The 18,081-nt window shown below is 46.4% G+C and overlaps 1 protein-coding gene across 3 annotated transcripts in view; it reads left to right on the top strand.

The window, feature by feature from the left end:
* Nucleotides 1-18,081, top strand: part of prmt3 (protein arginine methyltransferase 3) — a 255,955-nt gene that overhangs the window by 35,095 nt on the left and 202,779 nt on the right. For 2 of the 3 annotated variants that reach the window (XM_059976033.1, XM_059976034.1), the window contains one exon: nt 11,494-11,559. The exons of the other annotated variant lie outside the window; for it this stretch is intronic. In XM_059976033.1, the coding sequence (XP_059832016.1) occupies nt 11,494-11,559 (66 nt within the window). The remainder of the gene's footprint in view (nt 1-11,493; nt 11,560-18,081) is intronic. 3 annotated transcript variants of the gene reach the window in all.

The raw sequence follows: 18,081 nt of genomic DNA, 5'->3' as shown, positions 1-18,081 counted from the left end.
CCTACAACCTATGATCTACACTCTTTATCTCATTATGTCATGTTTTCATTATTTATTGCTATTTCATTAAATTTGAATTTGCACAGTTTGTTATCTTCTGCACTCTGGTTGATCTTTCACTGATCCTATTTAATTAGGAAAATGAATCTCAGGGTTGTATATAGTGACATATATGTACTTTGATCATAAAATTTACTTTTGAACTTTGAGCATATAAATGGTGTTGAGTATCAGCAGAAGAGGTAGCAAGAACCCGTACCACGGGTAACAGACTTCACTATCCGTGGCTAAAGGTGGATTGGTCATCCCACCACTGACGAGCTGATCATGTTCTGTTGCAGACTGGACCCACAGTGAATGGAGAAACATAGAAACATAGAAAATAGGTGCAGGAGTAGGCCATTCGGCCCTTCGACCCTGCACCGCCATTCAGTATGATCATGGCTGATCATCCAACTCAAAACCCTGTACCTGCTTTCTCTCCATACCCTCTGATCCCTTTAGCCACAAGGACCATATCTAACTTCCTCTTAAAATAAGCCAATGAACTGGCCTCAACTGTTTCCTGTGGCAGAGAATTCCACAGATTCACCACTCTCTGTGTGAAGAAGTGTTTCCTCATCTCGATCCTAAAAGGCTTCCCCTTTATCCTTAAATTGTGACCCCTCATTCTGGACTTCCCCAACATCGGAAACAATCTTCCTGCGTCTAGCCTGTCCAATCCCTTTAGAATTTTATACGTTTCAATAAGATCCCCCCCCTCAATCTTCTAAATTCCAGTGAGTATAAGCCTAGTCGATCCAGTCTTTCTTCATATGAAAGTCCTGCCATCCCAGGAATCCATCTGGTGAACCTTCTCTGTACTCCCTCTATGGCAAGAATGTCTTTCCTCAGATTAGGGGACCAAAACTGCACACAATACTCTAGGTGCGGTCTCACCAAGGCCTTGTCCAACTGCAGTAGAACCTCCCTGCTCCTGTACTCAAATCCTTTTGCTATGAATGCCAACATACCATTTGCCTTTTTCACCGCCTGCTGTACCTGCATGCCCACCTTCAATGACTGGTGTACAATGACACCCAGGTCTCGTTGCACCTCCCCTTTTCCTAATCGGTCACCATCATTGTGTTTTCCTGTTCTTGTAGACAAAGTGGATAACCTCACGTTTATCCACATTAAATTGCATCTGCCATGAATTTGCCCACTCACCTAACCTATCCAAGAAAGAACTAGCATGAGGATAAAGGCTGTCCTCGACATGATACCACTATGGCAGAGCTTGCTATCAGGAGTAGCAAACACATGGATCTTGCAGTGACAAAACCATATATAGACACTGGCAACGCCCTTTTTTTGTGGGGCACTCAGTGTGCTGAGTGTGCAGCTCTGAAGTTGGCATCCATTTCAAGTGCTAAGTGCCTTCTGCAGCAGAACTGTATTCTACCACATTCCATGAATTAGTGACTTTGATTGTCCTTTGTTTACCAGTAAGCTGTTCACTGATTTATCCAGAGCCCACGGTCTTGTTATGTCCTGGCCCAAACCTGAGCTGAAGTTTGAATTCAGAAGTGAAGTGTGAATGAGTGCCCTTTACGTCAAGGCAGCATCAAGGCCTGGTAAAGTGGAATTCAGTGTCAATCAGGAGAGAAGATCTCTTGAGAAAATGAAGGGTTTTGGCCCGAAACGTCGTCACTACCTCCTCCCATAGATGCTGTCTGGCTTGCTGAGTTCTGCCAGCATTTTGTGTTTTTATCCATTTATTACGTTTCAGTTAATAAGGTAGTCTGTGCCCAGGGTATAGGAATTTGTGGATCACAAGAACAGACATTAAGGATATCCATCCTCACAAAGGACCTTTAATCACTGTACCCTTCCCTATCACAATGACAAAGGCAACTTGTCCCTCCTTGTTCTCGAAATTTCTGCTGCCTTGAATGTCTTTGAGTCCTCACCCCCTCCCCTCGCCCTTCAGCACCCCCCCTCCCCACGCCCTTCAGCACCCCTCTTGCCTGACTTTGCTGCCTTGCTCACAGGGGAGAATCACCACAGTGGCTCTGTCCCCGTGTCTATACTGTTAGAATAGGCCAAGAGTGAGGTGTTTGAGGTAGGGCATCAGTCGTGATCTTGATGAATGATGGAAGGGCCTTTTGGTCTCCTGCTATTTCCTTTGTTACGCCCTGGTGTCAAAAAGGATCTGCTCTCGATTCCCTTCTTTGCAGCCTTTTGCGTCATTTGAATTAGCACCAATTTCCACAGTGATAGAAAACAACAGCATAGAAACTGTCCCTTCAGCCCATCTAGTCTGTGCCGAACCACTTAAACTGCCTAGTGCCATCAACCCAACACCCTGACTATAGCCCTCCATCCCCCTCCCATTATGTAGCTATTCAAATTTCTCTTAAACATTGAAAATGATCTCGCATGCACCACTTGCACTGGCAGCTCCTTCCACACTCTCACCACCTTATGAGTGAAGAAGTTTCCCCTCATGTTTCCCTTAAACATTTAACGTTTCGTCCTTAACCCATGACAGCTAGTTGTAGTCTCACCCAGCCTCAGTGGAAAAAGCCTACTTATATTTACCCTATCTATACCCCTCATAATTTTGTATACCTCTATCAAATCTTCTTTCAACCTTTTACATTGTAGGGAATAAAGTTCTAGCCTATTCAATTGGCAAATTGCGTCAACAGTGTTAAAGTTCTTTGTTTCATTATCTACCACCCCATTGACCTCTGCATCCATTGCATCATCCTCCCCAACTTCTGCCATCTCCAAAGGGATCCCACCACTAAAGATATCTTTACCTATCCCCCCAACACACACTTATTCACGGGGATCACTCCCTCCACAATTCCCTTGTTCAGTCATCCCTTTGTGGCGACCCACTTTCTGCGCAGGCGAACCGGCTCACAAATAGCCAGCGCGCGGGGGGAGACTTTGGTAATGCACCTCTGACGTCATTTCCACCCGGACGGGGCGGGCGCTAGGGATTTAAATACCAGCACCGCGAAGTTTGAATAAACTAGTGGAAATGACTTACCGACTGTTTGACGTTATTTCAGCGCTGTGTGTAGCACATCGCTACATTGGTGACCCTGACGGTTGCTAAAACTGCTGACTTTCTGGACGCTGCGACCACGTGTGTGGTTTAGCCAAGCAGAAGCCCAGTTCCAGATTTGGCAGATATCCTCTGATTCCACGCATTACTACCACGTGGTGAGCGCCCTTGACCAGGAGACGGCCACCCAGGTTGTGGAATTCATACATTCGCCCGCAGAAAAAGGCAAATATGAAGCATTCAAGGCGCTGCTCATTGGGACCTTTGGCCTCTCACGGCGTGAGCGGGGTGGCCTCCTGCTTCACCTGGACAGTTTGGGAGACAGATTGCTGTCAGCATTGATGAATGAGATGCTGTCCCTGGCTGACAGACACAAGCCCTGCCTCATGTTCGAGCAAGCGTTCCTAGAGCAACTGCCCGAGGACATACATCTGCTGCTGGCTGATGCAGATTTCAGCGACCCCCGGAAAGTGGCGGCCTGGGCAGATGTGCTGTGGAAAGCCAAGAGGGAGAGCGTGGCGTCCGTCGGTCAGATTACCAGACCAGGCCCGGCAGGGGGGTGCACACAACACAGAGGCAGGAGTGAGGAGGCCAGTGAACAGTGGTGTTTCTACCACTAGCAGTGGGGCACAAAGGCCCGCCGTTGTCGCCCGCCCTGCAAGGGCCAGGGCCAGCTGCTGCTAATGACTATGGCGGCTGGCCACCAGGACAGCCTCTTGTACGTCTGGGACAAACAGTCGGGACGCCGCTTCTTGGTCGACACCAGAGCGGAGGTGTCTTGCCCCTGACGGGGTACGACACCTGCAACAGGAAGCCAGGACCCACCCTGAGGGCCGCAAATGGCAGCATGATATGGACCTACGGCACCTGCACAGTGCAGCTGCAGTTCGGCCCCAGCCGGTTCACATGGGACTTCACACTGGCTGCGGTGGCCCAACCACTCCTGGGGGCAGACTTCTTGCGAGCTCACAGCCTGCTGGTCGAATTGCAAGGGAAAAGACTGGTACATGCCGAGACTTTCCAGACGCTCTCCCTGGGTGAAGCCAAGTTGCCGGCCCCACACCTGGACTCCATCATGATGTCGGACAATGAATTCACCAGAATCTTGGTAGACTTCCCATCAATTCTGACACCGCAGTTCACGGCAGCCATGCCCAGACACGGGGTACAGCACCACATTCCGACCCAGGGACCAGCTCTCCACGCCCGCGCACGAAGGCTCCCCCTGGAAAAGCTTCGCCTGGCGAAGGAGGAATTCAAGCAGGTGGAGGAATTGGGGATCATATGGCGGTCCAACAGCCCATGGGCCTCCCCCCTGCACATGGTGCCCAAAGCGACGGGAGGCTGGAGACCGTGCGGCGACTACCGCAGGCTGAACGAGGCTACGACACTGGACGGCTACCCTGTGCTGCACATTCAGGATTTTGCAGCAAACCAAATTTTGCAGGTTTTTGCATGGATCTTCTCCAAGGTGGACCTCGTCCGGGGATACCATCAAATCCTGATGCATCCGGACGTCATCCCCAAAACGGCTCTCATCACCCCATTTGGCCTTTTTGAGTTCTTCCGTATGCCGTTCGGCCTAAAGAACGCCGCACAGACGTTTCAGCGGTTAATGGACGCGGTGGGTCACGGCCTGGACTTCGCGTTCATCTATTTGGACGACATCCTCATAGCCAACAGCAGTCGTCAGGAGCATCTGTCCCACCTCTGTCAACTCTATGCCTGACTGAGTGAATACGGCCTGACAATCAACCCGGCCAAATGCCAGTTCGGGCTCGACACCATCGACTTCCTGGGTCACAGGATTACTAAAGACGGGGCAACCCCTCTGCCTGCTAAGGTAGACGCAGTCTGCCATTTCCCCTGACCCAACACAATCAAAGGCCTTCAGGAATTCATGGGGATGGTAAATTTCTACCACCGCTTCCTCCCTTCAGCTGCCCGAATCATGCACCCCCTGTTCGCCCTGATGTAGGGTAAGGGCAAGGACATTACCTGGGATGAGGAGTCCGCTGCCGCTTTCATTAAAATGAAAGAAGCCTTGGCAAACGCCGCGATGCTAGTGCACCCCAGAACGGACGTCCCTACCGCCCTCACAGTGGACGCACCTAACACGGCAGTCGGTGGAGTGCTGGAACAACTCATCGAGGGTCACTGGCGACCCCTGGTGTTTTTCAGCAAACACCTGCGACCGCCCGAGCTCAAATACAGTGCTTTCGACCGGGAACTGTTGGCACTATACCTGGCAATCCAGCATTTCAAGTACTTCTTAGAAGGCAGGCTGTTCGCCGCGTTCACGGACCACAAACCATTGACCTTCGCGTTCACAAAGGTGTCCGATCCCTGGTCGGCTCACCAGCAGCGACATCTGTCCTACATCTCGGAGTATACGATGGACATCCAGCATGTCTCGGGAAAAGGACAACATCGTGGCGGACACACTCTCCAGACCAGCTGTCAAGGCCCTGTCCCTGGGGGTGGACTATGCAGCACTGGCGGAGGCGCAGCAAGCAGATGATAAGATGCCCAGCTACAGGACCGCAGTCTCGGGTTTGCAGCTGCAGGACTTTCTCATAGGCCCAGGTGAGAGGACCCTCCTGTGCGACGTGGCTAGCAGCCAACCTCGCCCCATCGTCCCGGCAGCCTGGAGGCGGCGAGTTTTCGACTCCATATACGGTTTGGCGCACCCATCTATCAGGACAACCATCCAGCTGGTCTCCAGCAAGTTCGCATGGCACGGACTTCGCAAGCAGGTCAGTGAATGGGCCAGAACGTGCGCGCAGTGCCAAACAGCCAAGTTGCAGCGGTACACTAAAGCCCCGCCGCAGCAGTTCGAACCCACCCACCGGGGGCTTGATCACATTCATGTGGATGTCGTGGGCCCCCAACCAGTGTCCCGAGGAGCGCGGTACCTCCTATGGTAGACCGGTTTACGAGGTGACCAGAGGCGGTCCCGCTCACCGACACATCTGCCGATTCCTGCGCCCGAGCAACCTGGGTAGCACGCTTCGGGGTACTGGCCCACATTACCTCCGACAGAGGTGCCCAGTTCACCTCCAGCCTGTGGTCGGCTGTGGCCAGCCTGTTGGGAACGCAGCTGCACCACACAACTGCCTACCACCCACAGTCGAATGGACTGGTGGAACGCTTCCACCGTCACTTGAAGTTGGCTCTCATGGCCTGCCTGAGAGGACCTAACTGGGTGGACGAGCTTCCCTGGGTCCTGCTTGGAATTCGTACAGCGCCCAAAGAGGATCTGCACGCCTCGTCGTCTGAGTTGGTGTACGGCGCACCCCTGGCCGTCCCGGGAGAGTTCATACCAGCCCCATGGGGGCAAGAGGAAGAACCCGCAGCAGTCCTGGCCAGGCTACGCGAAAGGCTCGGCAACCTGGCCCCCGTACCAGCTTCACAGCACGGACGGACCCTGACCCATGTACCTAAAGAACGGCCAAAGAACGGTTTGTGTTTGTACGAAGGGGCAGATACCAGGCACCACTATAGCAGCCGTACGAGGGATTGTTCAGGGTGATCAACAACAACGGGTCCACATACGTTCTGGACATTGGGGGAAAGAGGAGGATTTCACAGTGGACCGACTCAAACCAGCCCATGTGGACTTGGCGCAGTCGGTCGAGGTTCAGGCACCGCGGCGCAGAGGCATTCCTCCCAAACAGAGGCTAATCCAGACTGTGGACATTGGGGGTTGTACTGCCGGTTCTGGGCAGGGGGGGGTTATGTGGCGACCCACTTTCTGCGCAGGTGAACCGGCTCACAAATAGCCAGCGCGCGGGGGGGGGGGGAAGGACTCTGGTAATGCACCTCCGACGTCATTTCCGCCTGGAGAGGGCGGGTGCTAGGGATTTAAATACCAGCACCGCGAAGTTTGAATAAACTAGTCTCAAAACGACTTACCAACTGCGTGACATTATTTCAGCGCTGTGTGTAACACATCGCTACGCCTCCACTAATCTCCCCCCACTGGCATGTAACCAAAGTGTTGCACCTGCCCATACACCTCCTCCCTCACCTGTTCAGGACCCCATATAATCCTTCAAGTGAGGGAACACTTCACTTGTGAATCTGCTGCGATCATCTAATGTGTCTGGTCCTCCCGATGCAGCCTTCTCTACATTGGTGAGACCCATCATAAATTGGGCAACCACCTCTGCTCCATCCACCACAAGCAGAACTTCCTGGTGGCCAAACATTTTAATTCCAATTCCCATCTCCGTTCAGTCCTGTCCATGGCGTCCTTTTGTGTCAACATGAGACTGCCCGTAGGGTGGAGGAGAAACATCTTATATTCCCTCAAGGTAGCTTCCAACCTGATGGCATGGCTGTTGATTTCTCCTTGCAGTAAAAATAATTTCCCTCCCTTCCTCTTCCTCCTATTCTGACCTCTTCACCTCTTCTCACCTGTCTACTGCCTCCCAGGTGCCCCCTCTTTCCTTTTCTCCATTGCTTCACTCTCCCCTCCTATCAGATTCCTTCCTCTCCAGCCCTTCACCTTTCCCACCCACTTGGCTTCACCCATCACCTTCTAGCTAAGCGCCTTTCCCTTCTCCCCCATCTTTTTATTTTGGTATCTTTCCCTTCTCCATCCTGAAGAAGGGTCTCCGCCTGAAACGCCCACTGTTTATTCATTTCCATAGATTATGCCTGACCTGCTGAGTTCCTCCAGCATTTTGTGTGTGTGTGTTGCTTTGGATTTCCAGCACTGCAGATTTTCTCTGTTTATGAGTGCCCAACCTTACATTGACACTAGTGCACTGGACTCGCTTAAATCTTCTCCTTCGCCCTGACACTTTTGTTTGTCTTTTGCCACAGTCTGAGATTTCCATTGGAGAGGAATAGGAGATATGTGCTCAAGGTAGGCAAACAAGAAGCAAAAAAACCCATATAACTGTTATAAACCTGAAATAAAAACAGAAAAGGGCACAAATAATCAGCAGGCCATATAGAAGGAAGTGTTAACTCAATTTCGCTCCTCACAGGTGCCTCCTGACCTGCTGAGTATTTACAACATTTTCTGTTTTTATTAAAGGCAGGTAAATATGGGTGCATTGCAGATCAGCCACAGTCTGTTTGAATCATACTAAAGCCATGGCAGCTTAGCAGTTAGTGTGACACTATTGCAGCGTGGGGGGTCAGAGTTCGGAGTTCAGTTCCTCCCCGTGGAGTATGTAGGCTTTCACTGGGCAATCTGGTTTCCTCCTGCAACTCAAAGCCGCAGTGGATAGGTTCATTGGTTATTGTAAATTGTCCCGTAATTAGGTTAGGGTTAAATCGGGGTTGTCAGGGATCCCTGAGGCCTGCTGTGGCTCAAAGGGCCGGAATGGCCTATTCTGTGCTGTCTCCTCTAAATTAATAAATAAAGGCTTGAACATCTTCAAGATAAATCAAAATTAAATGGCCAAATACATACCAGGTTTCTTATCCCAAGGATTTCAGAGGAAATGGAACATGTTTTCCCTTGGTGTGTTCTGTTTTAATATTGAAAAACAAATGGCTGCAGTTTGCAATCACATCAAGGAATCCAGCTCTTTCAGCTTAGGTAGAGCTGAGCATTCAGGACAGTGGACTGTGTAAAGACTGTTCACTTTCACTGAGCCAGCTGGTCAGTCTTTGCAAGCTTCTGCAGATCTGACTGAGGCCAAATGTCAAATCGCATTTGACAGTTGGATTGTTCTTTCATTAAACAAAATAAGTGACATGTTTAAATTCCAGCTGCTTTCCCTGATATCTGTTTGAAATGTGACTCCTCAGGTCAGCCTGCTTGCTTTTAAATAATGAGGACCATACGTTGTTACAGACAATACAGGTATCAGATCAAAAATACCATCCTATGACATGGCATAAACACTGTTAATCTGGTCTGCCTTACCACTCCTATCCCTTTGTTTCAAGATTTACATTTATTATGCGTACATCTAAAACTACAGTGAAATACATCTTTTGCATTAATAGCCAAAACACCTTGAAGGTGTGCTGGGGGCGGCCCACAAGTGTCGACAAACCTGGTGCCAACATAACGTGTTGATAATGCTCGGTAGAACAACGCAAACCCGTTTTTCTCCTCCTGCGTGACACTGTGGACAGTCTGAGCCACAGTTTTCCCAGATGTGGTCATGCAAACTTGGCTAAAGCTGGTCAAAGCTCAAAATTGTGGGTTTTCTCCCTTGATCTTTCTCCACTGATGTGAATGGAGCAACTCAGGAAAGTATTTTGGTTCATTTGACATCAAATAAGGCTAGAAAGGGATTAGGAATCCAATAGCTGCTGCAATTTTAGATATATAATTCAAGGTTCAGAGTAAATTTTGTTATCAAAGTACGTATATGTTAAAGTACATATACTCATTTTCTTGCGGGCATTCACAGTCGGAACAAAGAAAAGCAATAGAATGAATAAAAAAGTGCACAAAAGACTGATAAGCAACCAGTGTGCAAAAGAAGATAAACTGTGCAAACACTAAAATTCAAAAAATAAAAATAAATAGATGAATACATAAACATTACTGCGAACATGAACCGTCGAGTCCATAGGTTGTGTTCAGTGGTCTCTTCAGTGCTGAGGTGAATGAAGTTATCCACGCTACTTCAGGTGAAGTATGTGTACTTTTGATAATAAATTTATTTTGAATCTGATATATTTTAACATTCTCATTTTCTCCCAAGCCAAACTAGGATGAGACCACTGTAAATAAAGTCCTCATCATCTTCATTGAATTTTTACTTGCAAGAAGTTAACCCTAAGGAAGTTGGATAGAGCTGTAAGCCAGTCATAGGTTGCTGAACATAAACTGCAGCAAGGTTAATTAAATTCAATTTTAATTGTCCTTCAACCATACATGAAGACTCACATATATAGCCATCTGAAACTGTTACTCTGGGGTCAAGGTGCAAAGCACAGTGCTAACAGTCACACACAACACTAAGCACATGCAAGAGAACAAGCACAAATGGTGTCACCATCATGCAATAAAAGATTCCCGAAATTCGTGCCATCAATCCACATTCGACCACAATGGGGCCCGTCTCCCACTGAATGAACGCTTGGGTGGGTGTGAAGCTGGCTCCAGCCTGGATGCTACACAACTCCGTTCCTGGTAGAGTGCATGGCCCCAATGCATCCCCCAGGGTGACCCGCGGTCTGAGGCCCAGCTCTCACATGTACAAGACAACAAGCACTTTTTGCATATCAGTAAAATAAAATGCGCAGAACATCTAGTCCAGCCCCTCAAGTTCATCAACATCATCATTTGACCACAATAGAGGCCATTTCCTGCTGAGCAAATACTTGGGTTGGGGGGTGGGGGGGGGGTGAAACAGCTCTGATTCAGCCTGGGTTGTGTCTTCATAGTCCTAACTGCAGGTGAGCCCTCTTGAGCGTTTTCGCACAGCAGTCCTAATGTTGTGAAACATTAAGGCATTAATCGTAATTTACTTAAACAATGTAGAAATTTCTTACTACAATTTCTATTTTTTTGTAATTTATTTTTTATTGAAGTTCATCATCAAATAAACATTTCCATAAGATGTATTTCAGATACTGTATGTATATATATCATATTTGCCATAAATTGCCACATAATATTTATCTGAGGTATACACTCATGGAGAAAAGAGAGGAAAGAAAGAACAAGCAAAAGGAGAAAACTATGTACAAGTAGGGAGTGATCTTTTTATTTATACAACATATTCATTTGTGAGAATAAAATCAGGTCTATGAGGTGTTATGTAGTTAAACCATTTTTCCCAGTATGAATCAAAATGATTAACAGATGCTGTTATCTTCTCCATTTTGTAAATGTCCATTGTAATTTCCATCCATGCGTTTAAGGTTGGACTCTCTTGTGATAACCATTTCCTGGTAAACGTCTTTTTACCAGCCACCAACAGTATATTCATTAAATAGTTATCTCTTTTTAAACGTTCTTGAGGTATATATCTAAAATATATGGTCTTACTTTCTAAAAGTATTTAAAAGATATTTAAAAATGTCTTGTAGGACATTGTGTATTCCAATACAATAGTCTTTGATAACGGGGCAATCCCAGAAATATCTAACAAAAAAATAATTTGCAATAACCTTCCATTTGTGCCCTAGTCTTATGGGTGTAAAGTTCATTATGAGAAGTTTCTTTTCAACACTGATGTATTTCCAGTGCTTCTTTGGTACCCTGGGTAGAGGGAGCTTTTGTCAGAGATTGAATGTGTACTATGAATTGAAAATGATAAAATGCTATGCCTAAGGTTGGGATTAGTTGTTTGACTCATTAAATACACATCTTTGTAAACACGAATTGACAATTTGCTATAGGAAAGATAAAAGGGAATTTACAAATATTTTGGCAATTCTGTTAAAGGCTGCAATTTAAGACATGCCGTTTGTTTGTACTTACTCTATCCTTGACCATAAATTTGCAGGACAAAGTGCGGACAGAAAGCTACAGGGATTTCATGTACTTCAACCCACATATTTTCAAGGACAAGGTATGTTACCTAGCCAGTGCTACAGCAGCTGTAGGCTCAGTTACTGCCCTCTTGATGCAGATGATCTAGACAGGGTTTGATTTAATAGTCTTGGAGTTTATAACGTATTAATATTTTTTTCGGTGCATAGAAACTGGAAGGTGCTGATAACAAAAGCACAGATCGTTGTTGTCATTATGTTGTGTGGTATCCCATAAGTGTTATCAGCCACGTATAATGGGACAGCTGGGGAAGCAATTTTGAGCTGTTTATTTGCATGTTGCTTGTTAAACCCAGGCGATACGTAGAAATGCAAGAATACATAGGGATATGGTTCCACTGGGTAATCTGAGTTTAAAAATTGTCCCATTGTTTGTAATCTATGATTTTTTTTCTCCCCTCTTGAATTTATGAACAGTATCCCTGTGCTGCCTCCATACAGATAAGTTTAGCTTCATTTGGCACATGTACAGTACTGTGCAAAAGTCTTGGTCATGTATAGGCTGCCTAAAACTTTTGCACAGTACTGTATTTGCCAACATGGAGCCGAGAGCCGAGTTTGTAAATCTGGCGGGAGGGAAGGATGTTGGGAATGGTGAGGGTGGAGCATCATGGGGATGGCTGTGGGACAGGTGGCAGAGAAGGAGTTCCAGGGGTGGGGGGTGGTGCGGGTGCAGACACACCCAGCCCTGTGTCACCAGGCAAAGTTATTTGATTCCAAACAATTGGTTTATTGATCATTACAGAGTGTCTCTCTGGTGCGTCCTCCTCCTTCCTATCTCCTTTCCTCCTTTTTCAAACATGATTCCCCGCTCCCTGTCCCCTTCCCACTCAGTCCACAATAGAGACCCATATCAGAATCAGGTTTTTCATCATTCACATACGTACATAAGACTTTTGCACAGTAGTGTACATCAAACATACTGTGAAATCTGTTGTTTGCGTCAATAACCAACAGCCCGATAACTTCTGGGTGGTCCATAAACTTCTGGGACAGTCCGTAAACTTCTGGGTGGTCGTTATACACATTGCCAACACATTTACTGAGCAGTAAACACAAAATACTCTGCAGATGCTGGGGTCAAAGTACCACGCACAACACGCTGGAGGAACTCAACAGGCCGGGCAGCATCTGTGGAAACAAACGGTCGGCATTTCAGGCCAAGAGCCTTTGTCAGTCCTAATAAAGGGTCTCGGCCCAAAACGTTGACTGTTCGTTTCCACGGGTGGTGCCTGACCTGCTGAGTTCCTGCAGTGTGTTTTGCATCTTACATTTACTGAGCAGGACTCTGCTGTTCGGTCACATGTATAATTTTAATTTATTCATGTTTAATTACCTCATTATGATATTACCCCTTTTTGTCTACCTGAACTGTACTTTCATTGTAGCTGTTAGACTTTATTGTGCAATTTGTTCCCAGTGTAGCCTCCTCTACATCAGTGCGACCTAACGCTGGCTTTGCTGAGTATCTTCGCTCCATCCACAACAGAGAGGATTTCCCTGTGGCCAACTCTTTTAGTTCCACTCCCCATTCCCATTCCAACGTGTCAGTTCATGGCCTCTTCTACGGCCACGATGATGCTTCTCTCAGGTCGGAGGAGCAACACCTCGTATTCCATCTGGGTAGCCTCCAACCCGACAGCATGAAAATCTATTTTTCCACCTTCTGGTAATTACATCCCTTTCTCTGCTTTTCTATTCCCTACTCTGGCTCCTTTCTTTTACTTTCTCTTCTCCCCATCTGCCTATCACCTCCCTCTTGTGCCCCCTCCTCCTTCCCTGTCTCCCATGGTCAATTCTACTCTCCTATCAGGTTCCTCCTACTTAAGCTCTTTAGCTTTTCCACCTATCACCTCTCACCTTCTCACTTCATCCCCCCCACCTATCTTTCCCCTCAGCTTCACCTATTGCTTCCCAGCTTACATTCCTTTCCCTCCCCTATCTTCTTATCTTGGCTTCTTTCCCCTTTATTTTCCAGTCCTGACAATGGGTCTTGGCTTGAAACATCGACTATGGTCCTCTCCATAGATGCTGCCTGACCTGTTGCGTTCCTCCAGCATTTTGTGTGTCTCACTCTTAATATTGTTTAGCTTGTACTATCTGAATGCAAGGCTCTAATGAATCAATCTGTATGAACCGTGTGCAAGACAACTTTTTCATTTTACCTTGGACATGTGACAATAATAAGCCAATTTAACAATTAGTTTCAGCAGGTTTGTATGTAGTATGTGTGTCACAGTGGTGCAGTGATAAGTGCTGTTGACCCACAGTTCTTTAAACCTGGATTTGAGTCTGACATTTTGTTCCAACTCTGTGGGGTTTCCTCCGTTTGCTCAAGTATCCACACGTATCTCAAGAACTGACTGGTACTTTAATTGGAAACAAACTTACATACAGCTGTAAAAGAAAAAGATCCTGGAAATGTGCAAAAAAAATTTTTCTTCGCTGGGCTGGGCTTATTTTTAACAACACAAAACTTTTCTTTTTTGGAGTATTGTTTGAGTAGGTGTCTAGGCCTTTTTAGATCACAAGGCCATAAGAAATAGGAACAGAAAAGGGCCATTCAGCCCATCGAGCCTGCTCCACCATCCCATCTTGGCTGATTTGTGATCCCTCTCAACCCCCTTTTCCTGCCTTCTCCCCGTAACCTCTGAAAGCCTTACTAATCAAGGGCCTATCAATCTCTGCATTAAATATCCCTGTGTCTTGGCTTCCTCAGCTGTCTGTGGCAATGTATTCCACAGATTCACCACCCTCTGGCTAAAGAAATTCCTCCTCATCTCTGCTCTAAAGAGATGTCCTTGTATTCTGAGGCTGTATCCACTTTCTCTCTTTATGGATTGTGACGGGGGTTTCACGCAGATGCACCTGTAGTAGGTATATTAGTGAGAAGCTGTTTTAGTAGGCTTCTTGGTATAAATTCACTCCACTACCACCTTATATCTTGCCACAGTTTGCACCTGGCAACTGTGTGCTTTGTTGCTGAGGTTTTGGTTTGTTCAATCAGTTGTGGTCCTACTGAACCACTCTTAGTGATGAAATTTAAGTCTCCAGTAGAGTTCCATTGAACAGTACAGCCCAGGAAGTGGCCCTGTAGCTCACGATGTTGCCACTGAATGCAATGCTGAAATAAACTAGTTCTCTCCTGCCTGTTCAAGTTAAGTCAAGTCACTTTTATTGTAATTTCGACCATAACTGCTATGTACATAGTAAAAATGAGGCGTTTTCTCAAGACCATGGTGTTACAACTCACAGTACAAAAACTAGATTGAACTACGTAAAAAACAACACAGAAAAAAAAACTACACTACACTACAGACCTACTCTGGACTGCATAAAGTGCACAAAACAGTGCAGGCATTACAATAAATAATAAACAAGACAATAGAACAGTAAGGTGTCAGTCCAGACTCTGGGTATTGAGGAGTCTGATAGCTTAGGGGAAGAAACTGTTACATAATCTGGTTGTGAGGGCCCGACTGCTTTGGTGGCTTTTCCCAGATGGTGGGGGGAGAAGAGATTGAATGAGGGGTATGTGGGGTCCTTCATAATGCTGTTTACTTTGCTAATAGTGTAAATGTCCGTGATGGCGGGAAAAGAGACCCCGATGATATTCTCAGCTGACCTCACTATCCGCTGCAGGGTCTTGCGATCCGAGATGGTGCAATTTCCGAACCAGGCAGTTATGCAGTTGCTCAGGATGCTCTCAATACAACCCCTGTAGAATGTGATGAGGATGGGGGTGTGGGAGATGGACTTTCCTCAGCCTTTGCAGAAAGTAGAGATGCTGTTGGGCTTTCTTTGCTATGGAGCTGGTGTTGAGGGACCAGGTGAGATTCTCCGCCAGGTGTACACCAAAAAATTTGGTGCTTTTAATGATATGTGCCAAGGAGCCGTCGATGTTCAGCGGGGAGTGGTCACTCTGTGCCCTCCTGAAGGCAACAACCATCTCTTTTGTTCACATTCAGAGACAGGTCGTTGGCTCTGCACCAGTCCATTAGTCGCTGTACCTCCTGGAAGGCTGAAAGGAGGAGTATGTGGTAATAAGTTTTTCTTGTTTAAGTTTTGACCTGATGCCATGAGACTTCATCATTGGCATCAGGCATTGTTCTACTAGTCATACAGAAGTCCGTGGAAGCCCCTGCAAGACTCTGGAGATCTGCTGGGGAAGTTGAAGTCCAATATATGTGAATCCACAGGCCCATTGGAGGCTGAAGATGACACCCTCTCTTGGGAATGAAGAATTGCGTATGTGCTTATGGGACGGCGGAACGGTGCACGTTTTGCTGCTGTTGTCTTCCCTGTCCTGCTGAGCATTGTGGGCGAGGTATGTTGGCATCATCATGTAGTTAGGTTGTGTTGGTTGTTAACGCAAGTCGCACATTTCACTGTCTATTTCAATGTACTGCACATGTAATAAATAAATTAATCTGAATCATGAGGTCCAGAATGAATGTTGAGGACTAAGAGCCACTCCTTCCTGTCTTAACTGGAACTTGAGGAGCTGTCTGTGATGCTGGCTAATGGGGGTGATTACGTGAATCAGCCTATGTCAGTTCATTGCTAGATTTATTTGTGGGAGAGCTTGCCCATTTTAAGTCACCAGTTCTCAGATGTTAGTGACAAGGACCTTTCATGTAACCTAGACAGGGTAGAGACTTTGCCATGTTTGAATCTGTTGCCTTAGCAGTAGTAATGCGATCACTCGAGTTGAGTATGATGTTCTCCTAAGGGGTTGTCTATTGAGGGGTCTTCAAGTAGCTTTAGAGGCCGATCTAAACCTTGCCTCCTTCACCACTTGCTGATTTCCATAGGAGTTAACTCAGGATGTCAGGGTGGATTCCCTTCTTGAGAATGCCTGTGAATGACTTTGCTTAACATAGGAAGGCTGATGCTCAGGCAACCACCATGTAATCCTTGACAGGTCTTGGCCAGGGTAGCATGGAATGCAGTACAACTGGGGTTCCTTCACTGCTGCAGCCTTCCTCCGCCTTCACTGTTCTGTGACGTGTCATCATCTTCCACCGGCTCCACCGCTGAGGTCTTGATTGAATCACCCTGTCTGGAACCGCCCTCTTGACTTTACCACCGCCAGGGGTAACCCTGCCAGGGAGCAAACTCCAGATGGTGATCACCCTTGGGACCTCAGCCTTCACCATAACAGGTTGATGATCCTCTTAGTCGGTGGGAGGTGATTGGTCCAGATTTATTCATTTCCTTTTAATGCATCTGATTGGCTTATTTTCAGGTGGCATTTAAGCGTCAAGCTGATTGTTTGACCAAAATTGGAGAAAGTAACTAAGGAGAGACTCCACTGACGGGGCAGAATCCATCTTTGTCATTTTGCATTGCTACCTGGTGGATTGCAAGTAATAATAATAACAATAATAATGCTTTATTGTCCCGAGTGGGAAATTCTTTCTTTACTGCAGCAACATTTAAAAACACACTTAGCAGTGTGCTTAACTAATAATAAATACTGAAAAATAATATACACAAAAAATGTACAAAATAAAAAAGCGGAGGCTATTGTACTATGATGTGTGTTCTCTTCTCGCACAGAGATGAGCTGTTGTATATGCTTATTACATATGATAGGAACGATTTTCTGTAACGGTTCTTGGGACATCGGAGTTGAATGAGTCTGTTTGAAAGGATGCTCCGCTACTTATTCAGTAGGTCATAGAGATGATGTGCTGACCTCATCTCCACCACTAACTCAAAAAAGTCTGTGTATTGGCCAATGACAGATCCAGCCTTTTTGGTGAGTTTATTTAGTCTTTAGCATCACCAGCACCAATGCTGCTAAACCACCATAAAGCTGCAAAGAAGACCGCTCTCGCTACACAAGACTGGTAAAAGATCTCCAACATCCTGCTGCACACATCGAAGGATCTCAGCTTCCTTAGAAAACAGTCTGCTCATCCCCTTCTTGTGAAAAACCTTGGTGTTGGTTTTCCAGTCGGATCTGTTGTCGAGGTGAACACCCAAGTATTTGTACTCCTTTACCACTGCAGCTTCTTCTCCCAGAATGTATACAGGACTCACTATCTGCAGAATTGATCAGAACATAAGGTCACATTGAGAGTAAACACTGTGGAAATGATCTGGAACAGCACAGCATAAAAGATGACTTTCCATAATTTATTGTGGGTCATTGGTCCTAATTGTGAACACTTCATCTATGATCAGAGGATTGATGGAGATCTCGGATAACAAGCCAACTTAACAAAAATTGATTGAGTCATTATAAATCACAGTGAATTCCGGTTAATTGGTCCATCAATTAATCAGGACAGCTGCTTACCTGAGACAAAAAAGAACAAAAACTAATCGAGAAAATAGAGGGTATTTCCTTCATTTATTTAGGACTCTTTGCCTGGAGACTGTTGCCGAACTGTTTCTAAGAAGTGTCAGTCACATGAAATTATGTGGCTGTTAGACGCTACACTGTGCTTAGAACTGTTTTTAAATAGTGTTATCTGAGTGTGTTTGCATTCAAAAGCCAAATTTTGTCACTGATAGTTGGTGAGAAATAAGCA

This window comes from Hypanus sabinus, chromosome 7 (assembly GCF_030144855.1).
Source record: "Hypanus sabinus isolate sHypSab1 chromosome 7, sHypSab1.hap1, whole genome shotgun sequence".
NCBI classification, from domain to species: Eukaryota; Metazoa; Chordata; class Chondrichthyes; order Myliobatiformes; family Dasyatidae; genus Hypanus; species Hypanus sabinus.
The sequence above is the reverse complement of the archived record's forward strand: the minus strand, read 5'-3'. Positions and strand labels throughout refer to the sequence as shown.